This window comes from Peromyscus leucopus, chromosome 17 (assembly GCF_004664715.2).
Source record: "Peromyscus leucopus breed LL Stock chromosome 17, UCI_PerLeu_2.1, whole genome shotgun sequence".
Lineage (NCBI taxonomy): Eukaryota > Metazoa > Chordata > Mammalia > Rodentia > Cricetidae > Peromyscus > Peromyscus leucopus.
In genome coordinates, this window is record NC_051077.1 from 31625694 (window position 1) to 31637402 (window position 11709).

General features: G+C 43.8%; 1 protein-coding gene across 2 annotated transcripts in view; it reads left to right on the plus strand.

The window, feature by feature from the left end:
* Positions 1–9770, plus strand: part of Enpp6 (ectonucleotide pyrophosphatase/phosphodiesterase 6) — a 99053-nt gene extending 89283 nt beyond the window's left edge. For both annotated transcript variants that reach the window (XM_028857672.2, XM_037211731.1), the window contains exons 7-8: positions 1092–1215; positions 6155–9770. In XM_028857672.2, the coding sequence (XP_028713505.1) occupies positions 1092–1215; positions 6155–6360 (330 nt within the window). In that variant the 3' untranslated portion in view covers positions 6361–9770. The remainder of the gene's footprint in view (positions 1–1091; positions 1216–6154) is intronic.
* Positions 9771–11709: the final 1939 nt, after the last annotated feature.

Here is an 11709-nt window from a genome sequence, read left to right on the forward strand (position 1 = left end):
TGTGTGTGTTGTGGAAGGGGCACTGGAGGGGCTAAAGGAGCCCTTGGGGTCCTGGTTGCTTCGCTACAAAATGAGGTGACTCTATACACCTCATATTTTCCAGCAACCGTTCAACATCTCAGTACCTGAACATTCAGTTTTATCCCCACAGTAGTGCATGGAGTTAGAACAGACGTCACAGGCTTAAGGAGTTCAGTCCGGTAAGACTCCACTCACCTGCCAGGTACAAGCCCTGGGTCCCCAAGCTACCACCACTTATGCCTGATTTGGCTAGGGTTCCCACCATCTGACTTCAGTTCATCAGAACGGATCCTAAGACTCAGGGAAGTGCTACACTTGTGATTATAATTTTGCTTTGAAGGACACAACTTGAGAACAGCCAAGCAGACACATCCGGGCGAGAAGGAAGTGAGGGGCACACAGCTTTCATTCTTTGGAAGGTGTCTGAATTGTGTTTGGCATGGTTGACTCTGGGTGTCATTTTGCGGGCATGAGATATTGTATTGGTTATATGACAGGACTCGAAAGCCAACAACCTCACTCTCTCCAGTGGCTGGGGAACAGGAACGAACATGCAAACCTTCTAATCCGGAGGTTTGTTCCTTAGGTGACCGGCCCCTCCTGAGGCTACCTAGACCCCCAGCCCAGTGGCCATCTCCGCATAGAGCCTGGTATGGGAAGAAGGGGCTCCTTAGGGATAACAAAAGCCCCTCTTATCATCCAGGAAATTCCAAGGGATTTTAGGAGCTCTCTGGCAGGAACCCGGGATAAAGAGCAAATTGGCTTTTAGACCACAGACATGTTCTAACATCCCTTCTATATCTAACATGCTGTGTTTAGTGGTCCCCAACCTCATTACACAATGTGGTTCATCTCTGGGTAAGAAAATACCTCCTTAGCCAGAGATGTTCAGGAATTTAGGAGGCTGCTGTTAAGAGTCGGAGCTACCTGAGGTAGAAAGTGGTCTAGCTGAAGCTGGATGACCCCAGTCTCAGGGATACTGATAAGGAAATCTCCACACTGGGATCCGTTTGCCCACTGATTGCAATTGTCCAGGAACAATATACTATCACTGCCTCTCTTGATTTCAGAATCGAGAGGTGCTTCCGTTCTGGATGAACAGCACTGGCAAGAAGGGAGGCTGGCAGCGTGGATGGCACGGATACGACAATGAACTCATGGACATGAGAGGCATCTTCCTGGCCTTCGGACCTGGTAGGCAAGGGGATGACGGCATACTGGTAGGCAGCATTCCAAGGAAGCAGCTCTAACAGGGACTAACCACACTCGTACAAAGCTGGAGCAGTTCCTTTATGGACCCTCTTTATGGGCCAAGCTAAGCAGATCCAGCCGCTCTCCATGAAGCATCTTTGGCGGGCTTCCTTTCAGATTCTTTTTTGGTTTGGCAATTGTGGCCAAATACTTTTCCTTGTAAATTTTAAATCCTGAGTGTGGTGCCGAAAATGTGTTCCACATGTCTATGATTCATTTTTTACTTAATTCATCAAGACGTTATTTTACAGCTATCTGATGTCCAGAAAGGCTTATCAAACACCAGTTTGCTGACAGCTGTGAGTCTCAAGGTTGACGCTATTGCTTCCTGGACTCTGGCTCTTAAATAGCCGTGCTTTGTCTAGAATATCCACCCCTGTGGGGTCCATTTAGAGTCCAACTATAAACTAGGATGTATTTAAGGGCAGCTCAGAAATGACCTTGAGATTGACTCTGAGAATGAGCCAGAATGACGAGAGATATTTATAAAAGTACATTTGCTGGTCTTTCCTTGGTCAATTATATTCCAAAGGTCTGGAAGAAAGGACAGATGAAGAGAGCCTCTTTGGTCACTTGACTTAACTGATAGGGCATTGTGAATCTGGACACTGGAAAATTTTACCAAGTAGTCTACTGGGCACACTGCTAAACATAGCATCCAAGAGAGACATCAAGGGGTGAGGGAGGAAAGGGTAGTCACTCACTCCGAGGACTCTCAGGCGTCAGGTGACCAGTTCACAGCTGTCCTTTCCACTACTCTCCAGTCCTCTATTAAACATTCTCCCCCTGACATCTGTATTCCAAAGGCATATTTCTGCTTCCACTCAAGAAAGTCCACGATGCACTTCCAATCGTATGTTCTCTACCTGTGAGTTCTGCTCTTCTCATCGGAGGAGCGAGAGAGACCGGCCACGTCAATTCACTCTCTGTGCTTTGTCTGTCTCGATTACACCACCACAAAAGTGCAGTTAAGAGCCTGAGCTTGGCTGAGAAACAGTAGTGGTGAGCCGCAGTTAACCCCACATAGGATTCTCACCTCCCAAAGTCAGCATCAGAATCAGTGACAGCAAACGTGTGTAGAGCACTGGCTGAGTTCCTAACACAGGTCCAAGGGACCAGAGGATGTCTGAGTGCGGGGCCATTGGCCGGTGAAAGTTAGGAGAGCTCCCTGTTGGCCAAGCCTAGGCCTTGCAGAGCCTCAATGCAAGAGGAATTAAGAATGGAGCTTTTAGGACTATGTTGAGGTCTGTTGTAGATCAGAAAGAAGACATTCCAAGGTCATGGCCTTCATTTGGGAGAATGTCAATCATCAGGATTTTCAGTCAAAAAATATCAGCACTTTCTTTCCCAGAAGAGGGAAGAAAGGTCAAGAATGCTGAACAGTTGTCTGTGGGACTGTGTATGAGCAAGTCTCGTGTGTGTTTTAAACCATAAGCCAATCCAGCCCCTGCATCAAAAGTTCTAAATGAAATACCCAGCACTGCTCTGACTTAGAGTTAAATTCACCAGGGATGTTTTGTCCATTAACAGAAGCCTCTGTCATCAGCTCCTTTCCAATGGAAAGCCCTCGGCATTTTACAGACAGAAAGACAACCCCTGATGAAAATGGACTGGGCTAATTGCAAAAATGTTTCCTTGAGAGCCTCTCACAAACCATCACATTATTCCAGGCTCCAGTTCTCATGAAAGATTAAACAGCTTTACACACCGACTGTTTACTCGGAAGGAAATTTAAGAGAGAGCCCTTTAATAGCTATCTTGCCGCACTTGCAGATAAAGGTGCATACTTCCTGCTTCGTCGTGCTTCTCACTTAGGGAGGAGGGCTGGGCATCATTGCGGCTGCCCAGATACCAGCCTTCCAAGCCAGTGAGTCTGGATAGCAGAGAGAAAGGAAAATAATTCTGAAGATAGCCTCTATGTGGTCAATCCCATTTTCTAATTTCAACTGACTACCTAATCTGGTTCTGGAGAACTCTGTATTCAGTAGGGAATGACAGGGGCAGGAATCAGCGAGTGGTCACAAGCCAGCAAACCTCTCTCAGAGCTACAGCCAAAGGTAGAAGGTGGCAGGGCACAGCATGAGCCTACAGGGCCTTCTCTTTTCAATAGATGAATTTTAATACCCAAAGCCATGTGTATGCTTGTGGGAATAACTTAGATCCCGATCTAGGTTCAAAATGTCATCTTGAGCTAGTGGGACTTGGTGGAAGCCTTCCAAATCAGACTAGGTATTGTTCATCTCCTGGGGAGTTTTCTAAAAGTTTGCATTCTTTTTACTTGAGCTCAGAATTCCATGTGTTGAGAAGAGAAAGCCATGAACTAGATCAGAGAGAGGTCTTGTGTCCTCCTTCTGGACAGGCATAGGCATGGGACACAATTTCGAGTTTTCAATCATACTTCAAATATGAGCATCCTCTCGAGGGTGTATGTCAGAACTTCATCTTCTCTCTCTCTCTCTCTCTCTCTCTCTCTCTCTCTCTCTCTCTCTGAAACTCGGATTTTTGAAAGATCAAAGAAGGATACCTTGCACCACCCCACCGCCAGATGATGATCTGGCCTCATGTGATGAGCAGTGTGACCTTCACATCCAGGTCACATGGCAAGTCAGGAGGACAAGGCAAAGTTGGGATCATAATCCTTGGACAGTCTTTCCATTGATCCATTAGGTTGTGGTGGGTTCATGTGATGATACTATGTCACCACCATCCACCCTCATCCAGTTACATAATTTGCCTTGACATTGAGAGACCCCTCCTTTGTATATTCCCACATAGCCATGTTCTCATTTTTTAAAACTAGTTTTTTTATACTTTAAAGCAATTTCAGACCTCTAAATGAGCCCTCTAAGGCATTTATAAGGTGAATATTTTCAACCCTAATTTTTTTCTTGATACCACTTACTTTATTTATTTATTAATAATAATGGTTGTTGTATCTGGCATTATGATTTAGGTGCCATTTCCCACGCCCTGTAGAGTGCTGGTGCTTCCTCACACTGAATTCAACTTTAATTCTCCAAAGTTGAAAACCCATTTCTTGAAGAGCTGCTCTAGATCTCACACACTGGGTGCCAGGGGCATCTGTCTCTAACTTTCTTCCATAGTTACAATTCCAGGAAGAGAATGGGTGTCAGTACTGTGCTTCCAGAAGATACTTTCCCATGCTTTGCTTGCGTCTTTTAAAATTAAGTAGATCTGACCACTTTAGCAGAACACGTGAACTGATTGTTTTCTGAGATAGAGAGCCTGACTTGCCACCTCTCAAGTTCTCTGTCCCTTCTTGAAACCTCTAAGATGGACATTAAAAGCACAGGCCTCTGTTGATGGATCAAAACTCAACTCTGAACTCAGCCTTAACGTTGCTTGGGATATTTTGCTAGATATTTTGTTTGGGGCCTAAAAAAAAAAAAATTGCTTGTCTATGTTGTATTCAGATTGTCACTATCTAAAGCAGTGGTTTTCAACCTATGGGTTGAATAACCCTTTCACAGGGGTCATCTAAGACCATAAGAAAGCACATAGGAAAAAATCATATTTACATTATGATTCATAACAGTAGCAAAATTATAGTTATAAAGTAGCAAAACAAAATAATTTTATGGTCCGGGTTCACCACAACATGAGGGACTGTATTAAAGGGTCGCAGCATTAGGAAGGTTGAGAACCACGGGTCTAAAGGAAAAGGGCTCCATATTCATTTTCTGTCCCACAGGGAAGTAACTCCAATTGGTTAGAAAGCCACCTGGAGAAAGGACTGTGCATGACCAGCCTCTGATTTACACACTAATGCCCTCAGCTGGCACAGGATCTGGGTAGAGGCACAATGCCATGACCCCCATAGGTCACTTGAGGTCTTCCATGGAATCTCAACTCCGATACCAGTTTGCTCATATTCCCTATAGCTAAATTATTTCGTCTGTTCCCGAAAGGCTCCCAAGCAATGTTCAGTTAATTCTCTAAATATATTGAGAACAACATTGCCATTGCTGGTGAGCTATCAGTCGCCAGGAGACTATACAGCTTCACGGGCCATATAGAACTGTGACTTTGGTATGGCAGGGAGAGAGAGACATTCTCAAGTTGTGGTGGCTGCTCTGGAAGAGCCCCCTAGGTATTACCCCTGGCTAGCTAGAAGATCTAGAAGATATCCATGACGTTTTCAAAGAGCCCAGCAAAATAGCTGACCTTCTTTGACCACACTGGCTCCCCAGTGCTGTAGAGAAATGGAGCAGCCTCGCTGGCCTGTCTGCATTGCAGCAGAGGCGCAGGAAGCTTAGGCACAAAGAACTCTGTCTGCTCATTTGCCTTTTGAAGAGTCTCATCTCCATGTCCCATAGAAGGATGTAGACAGACTTTTCTTGGCCAACCAGCTCCCAAATCATTAATCATGAAAGCTCGGCCTTAGCTTAGGCTTGTCCCACTAGCTCTCATAACTTAAATTAACCCATACTTTTTTTAATCTACATCTACCATGTGACTTTTACCTCTCTACCACTCTTCATGTCCCACTTGTTTTGCGTCTCAATAGCATCTCCTATGTGCCTCGATTCCTCCTCCTCCTCCTCTTCCTCTCTCTCCCCAGAAACTCCACCTATCCTCCCTGCCTAGCTATTGGTCATTTATATAGCTCTTTGTTAAACCAATCAGAAGACTCCTTAGGCAGAGACACATCTTTATAATAAACAAATAATCCGAAACAGGTTTGTTCCTTCACAACCAATAGCCGTCCACATTTATAATCCTCATTTATAAGTCACTTAGCCACAGGCACCGATGGAGCTGACTTTCCCAGAGCCTGAGCAGAATTTCTCCATCTTTGAGTCAACCTTCCTTTTCTGAGTGATCAGTCCTGACTATCTGCTTGTCTGTTTTTGCCTTTTAGATTTCAAGTCCAACTTCAGAGCTGCTCCCATCAGATCGGTGGATGTCTACAACATCATGTGCAATGTATCAGGCATCACCCCACTGCCCAACAATGGGTCCTGGTCCAGGGTGGTATGCATGCTGAAGGATCAGACCAGCTCAGCTCCATCTGCCCCACTGAACCACTGTGCCCTGGTCTTGATTCTCCTCTTATACTTTGCATAACTGGTCATATCGCTCATTCCAAAGCATTGTTGCAGTAAGGCCTGCCTCCAACATGGGACAGTTTTCATTTTCTTTACGAATAATAGCTTTATTAACACAATCAAGGCCATTGAAGTTGTAAACATATTATTCTTGGATGATTATATACATAAAGTCCCTTCTTTTAAAAAAAAACTTTTTAAACTCTGTTTTACCTAAAAGTTTGTCATTTTGATCTTTTCATTCACTTCACTACACACGTTCTCTCCTTAGCACATCATTACTGAAGACGAACAGTGTGAGCAGTGGTCTGTCCCAGTAACAGCCAGTCATCAAATGGATATCCTGTAGTCTTCCTGGTCCCTTTCATCCTGCCTTGCCCTATCAATCAGGCCCTCTGTGTCCTGTTCACATTCAAGTGCTCATATTTGGGATCTGCAGCCATAATTCTGCACTGTCTTTTCTATTCCGGAAAGAGGAGGTCTAGTCACAGGAAAGCAACACGGGCTGTCTGTTTCTGCCCCGGTGCATGGTGTTTTTAAGAACACAGTCTCAGAAAGCAAGTAGGCCAGTAGAGATCACCAACCAACCAATTAAAGTATCAAAAAACAACTAAACTCACAGAACTGGCAAAAGCCATGATTTCCTCTCTCAAAGTCTGAGAAGACAAATAGCTTCTCAATTTCATTGAGTGCTTACATTGTAGGGTCCGTGAGGCTTACTACACAATCTCTCATAGTCTAAAGCCTTGTGAACCACAGGCCCTGAACATTGATGTGTACTGATCATCTGCCTACCTGGTTCATCTGCCTATGACCTCTTACTTCCTCCAGACACTGCCACTCTTTTGCTCTTGAGTCAGGGTGCAGGGCAGGTAAATACCTGATATTGTCAGTATAGGCTTAGAAAGGAAGAGATGTCTCGGCAATAATAATACGAACATTAGAAATATTAACTCATTGCTAGGAATGGTGATATATCAAACTCAAGTTTTGTATTTCAGGAGTCCAGAAGAGGACTATAAAAAGAGTTGATTGTATTTTTAAACAATTAGAGGCACGTGCATGTGCACATGCGTGTGTACACACACACACACACACACACACACACACACACACACCTCTACATATGATGGTTAGACTTAGGTTTTTTTATACTTTTTTTATGGTGAGGAAGCAAGACACATTCAATAGACTGCAATCTGAATTTTGAACTTGAACATTTTTTCAGCTTAGTATTACGCAACGTGACACTGTCTCACGAGGCTGGCCAGAAGCAGCAACAAGCCACAGCTCCCAACCAGCCACATGATCCTGGGTGTAAACACATAATATCCTAGAGCATCATGTGCGGCTAAACAATGAGGTTTTATAGGATGGTGCACTAAATTCATTTTGACTGAATAATATTTCCAATTTATGACGGGTTTATTGGGATGTGACCCCATCATAAGTTGAGGAGCTTATAAATCTTGTTGCTTTGCATTCGAAAGGAGTTGGTACTAAATGAGTCACTAACAGTGACACTGTGTTGGGAAAAGATAAAACATCAGCTCTCGGGAGGAGGAAGCTTTTGTTTGGTGCTTGCCTGGACAGAAACAGCTCTCCACAGCACCCGGGTTTGGTAAAGATGGGCTTGCTACAGTGCCTTGAGTCAAGAGAGCAAAAGATCACTGCTTAAAAATGTCGAGTTCAGCCTCACAAAAGATTTCTAAGGATTTATGTAATGTGTTTTTTAAAGCTCCAACAAACCATGGAATCAACTGGAAAGGAGGCGAATCAGCCTTTGTTGTGTGGTTGAAAGCAAATTAGTACTTTCAGAGCACTGCTACGAGCTGTGGCCACAGATATCCATTGTTCAAAGTTTTCTTTTCCCCTCAAGAATGGTGTTTTGTTGAATTCCAGGAAGCTGGCTTGACTTCCTCTTCAGAAGGATTTCTGAGAGACATTCAAGTGATGAAATTAAAAGTGAATTATTAAAATCAAGAGGGGATAATAAGATTTCACACACTATTGCATTTTTCTTTCTTGGTCTGTTCTGTTCCCTCCACTCACCCTTAAAAACCCTTTAAGTTGTATAACAGCAGTTCAGATCTCTGTCTGATAAAGTATAATTTCTCAATAAGTAATGTTGAATAAATGAATGAGATACCAAAGGAATCTTGAGTAGAGGTCAATAATAAAATTGAAGGAAAACATCTTTAGTCTAAAACTAACGCATACATTCTGATGACATAATTAGTTGGCTGAAATTCCCTTCCTTTTAGTTTTACTTTAAAGTCTAATTATTTTCCCCAGTTAAAAATCTACCCCCCCCCACTATTAACCCTGCTTAGCCTCTGATGAGATATAGTATGTTCATGGTGCTATGGCTCTACCCTTCACTTTCTCTAAATGTCATGTGTTCTATAAAGTAAAATGTGCTGGGAATATGCACACACATCCTTCCTCCTGAAGTTTTCTGAGACTTTACTGCTAACCCCAGGAGTGGGATAACCGAGTGGACCTACCACAGAGAAATGAAAGGGATGTTCTTTAAATTAAAGAGGAGACTAAGGGATACTTTCTCTGCCCATGTGCCTCAACTCCAGAATCCAATTTAATTAAGTTCTAAAGACCTAACCATAAACTACAATAGGTCCAGGGAATTCTTGCAAGCCTAGAAGAGTCTTAAATTATAAAGGCCCAATTCTCTTCACTTTTTGGGAATCCATATCAGATCTGAGTTCAGCCACAGATAGTACCTTGCAAACCCTTCCAGAGTAAGAGGGATAGGGCCCCAGACAACACTTGTAAGTCATAATAATGAAAGTTTGGGCTTGCTCCAAGGAGACATGGGTTTTGACTCAATCCTGGGATATCTGAATCCCCGGAGAACTATTTCATAATTAGGCAGTTTCTCCGGGGATCATCAGCTGACATTGGACACTGACCAACCCCATTTGGGTCAGACTTCTATCCCTCCAAAACCAAAGTGGGAGGCAGGGTCTGAAAACTCTTGGGGAGGAAGAAACTTGTGGAGGAAAGAGCAATAGCAAAGTCAGCTTCTGCACGCCCTGCCTTGTGGTTCTAAGAATCCCAATGGTGCTATCAAACCAACTTGGACGTTGTTCAAGATGCACAGCTCTTTTGTGGAATTTTCTAACTGTTTCGAGTTTGTGTAAATGTCAAGAGATTTCCAAGTGTGATTTGTATTTTACCCTTTAAAGCAACTTGTGATGGACCAAAGTCAGCTACTATAAATTTTTTGCTACAGAAAAGGAGGGCATCATCAATGCCCACTGGTTATTAAACATTTAAAACTTGGTCTCAAGTTTACACTAAGGAGAATATGTGCTGCTCAGAAATCGTAAAATAGCACCTAGTACAGTGCCTTAAATGTTTATATTTTGAATGAAAAAAAAAGAATAAATGTCAACAGGGAGACTTAAACTTCTGATATTCTCTCTTGTCTGTGGTTGCCCCAGTTAAGCGAATTCTCCACATTTGGCTTGCTGTCTCTCCTTGTTTCCCAGTTGACAATGTCATTACACCATAGTTCATGGGCTAAATGTAGTCTATCACAGGTTCATAATTTAGATGGGAGGGAGGAAGGAAGTGAGGAGGGGAGGGAAGAAGGAGGGAAGGAAGGAGGGAGGGGAGGAGGGAGGGAGGGAAGGGAGGGAGGGAGGGAGGGGAGGGAGGGGAGGAGGGGAGGGAGGGAAGGAGGGAGGGGAGGGGAGGAGGGAGAGGGAGGAGGGGAGGGAGGGAAGGAGGAGAGGGAGGAAGGGGAGGGAGGGAAGGAGGGGAGGGAGGAAGGGAGAGGGAGGGAGGAGGGGGAGGGAGGGGGGGGAAGGGGAGGGAGGGAGGAAGGGGAGGGAGGGAAGGAGGGGAGGGAGGGAAGGAGGAAGGGAAGGAGGAAAAGGGGAGGGAGGAAGGAAGGGAGGAAGGGGAAAGGGAGGGTGAGAAAGGAGGGAAGGAAGGAGGGATGTGGGTAGGGGACTCAATTTAAAATGCATCCAGCATATTAACTTTTCTTTTACAATGTAATATTTTATTAATTCTTTGAGTATTTCATACAGGCATACAACGTACTTTAATTCTAATCACCTCCTACTCTGGCTCAACTCCTCCCAGATCCACCCCCACCTCCCCTCCTCTCCAAACTTCGTGCTCTCTTTTTTCATTTCCCTTTGTACCTGCCGAGTACAACTGTGCTGCCCACATACTCATGAGTGTGGACCATCCACTGGAGGATGGTTCACTTATCACTAGGGGTCATACCTTGGAAGAAAACTGACTCTCCCTCCCCTAGAAGCCAGCTGCTCCTCAGCCACGGGTGGGGACTTGTGAGCCCTCTCCTTTCCACAGAATCCTAACTTTTAAAAACATAATATCTTAGCCGGCGGTGGTGGTGCATATGCCTTTAATCCCAGCACTTGGGAGGCAGAGGCAGGCGGATCTCTGTGAGTTCGAGGCCAGCCTGGGCTACCAAGTGAGTTCCAGGAAAGGCGCAAAGCTACACAGAGAAACCTTGTCTCGAAAAAACAAAAAACAAAACAAAACAAAAAAAACATATTATCTTTATTGAGTCTGAATTCACTTACTGTACCACTTGTCTGTTTGAAGTGCACAATGAATTAGCTTCACAGAACAACTCATTTTGTTACCACAGCTCCACACCCATTAGTGATTAGCATCCATTCCCTCCCCTCTTCCTGTTTTGGTTAAGGTTCCTATCGTTGTGATAAAACACCTTGAGCAAAAGCAACTTGAGGCGGAGAAAGTTTATTTAATTTTATACTTTCAACTAATAGTCCATCACTGGGGGAAGCAGAGGAGGAAGAGGATGCTGCTGACTGGCTTGCTCACCCTGCTTTCTTACACATCTCAGAACCACTTGCCCAGGAGTGACTACATCACAATGGGCTGGACCCTCCCACATAACTCATTAATCAAGAAAATGCCCAAGGAACTTGCCTATAGGCCAGTCTTACTGAGGCATTTTCTCAGTTGAAATCCCTCTTTCAAAATGATTCTATCTTCAGTTGACACAAAGATAACAACATATTGTCAAACACTAAACCACGGTGTCAACAGCTTTGTTACTTTGTTACTTTTGGATGTTACTTTGTTACTTTTGGATGTTTTATAAACAGACTTTTGTGGATAGCTTCTCTCACTAAACATAATGTTTTAAAGATTATGGACTGAATCCATACTTCATCTTTCATAAATTACATCCCATTGTGTGGATAGGTACTATTTTATTTATTTATGTATCCATTGACCAGAATGTTATTTTTTTCCCTCCCTGTTTAGATATAAACAACACTGTTTTGAATATTCATATACATGTTTGGTGTTCATATATTTCATTACCTCATGAATA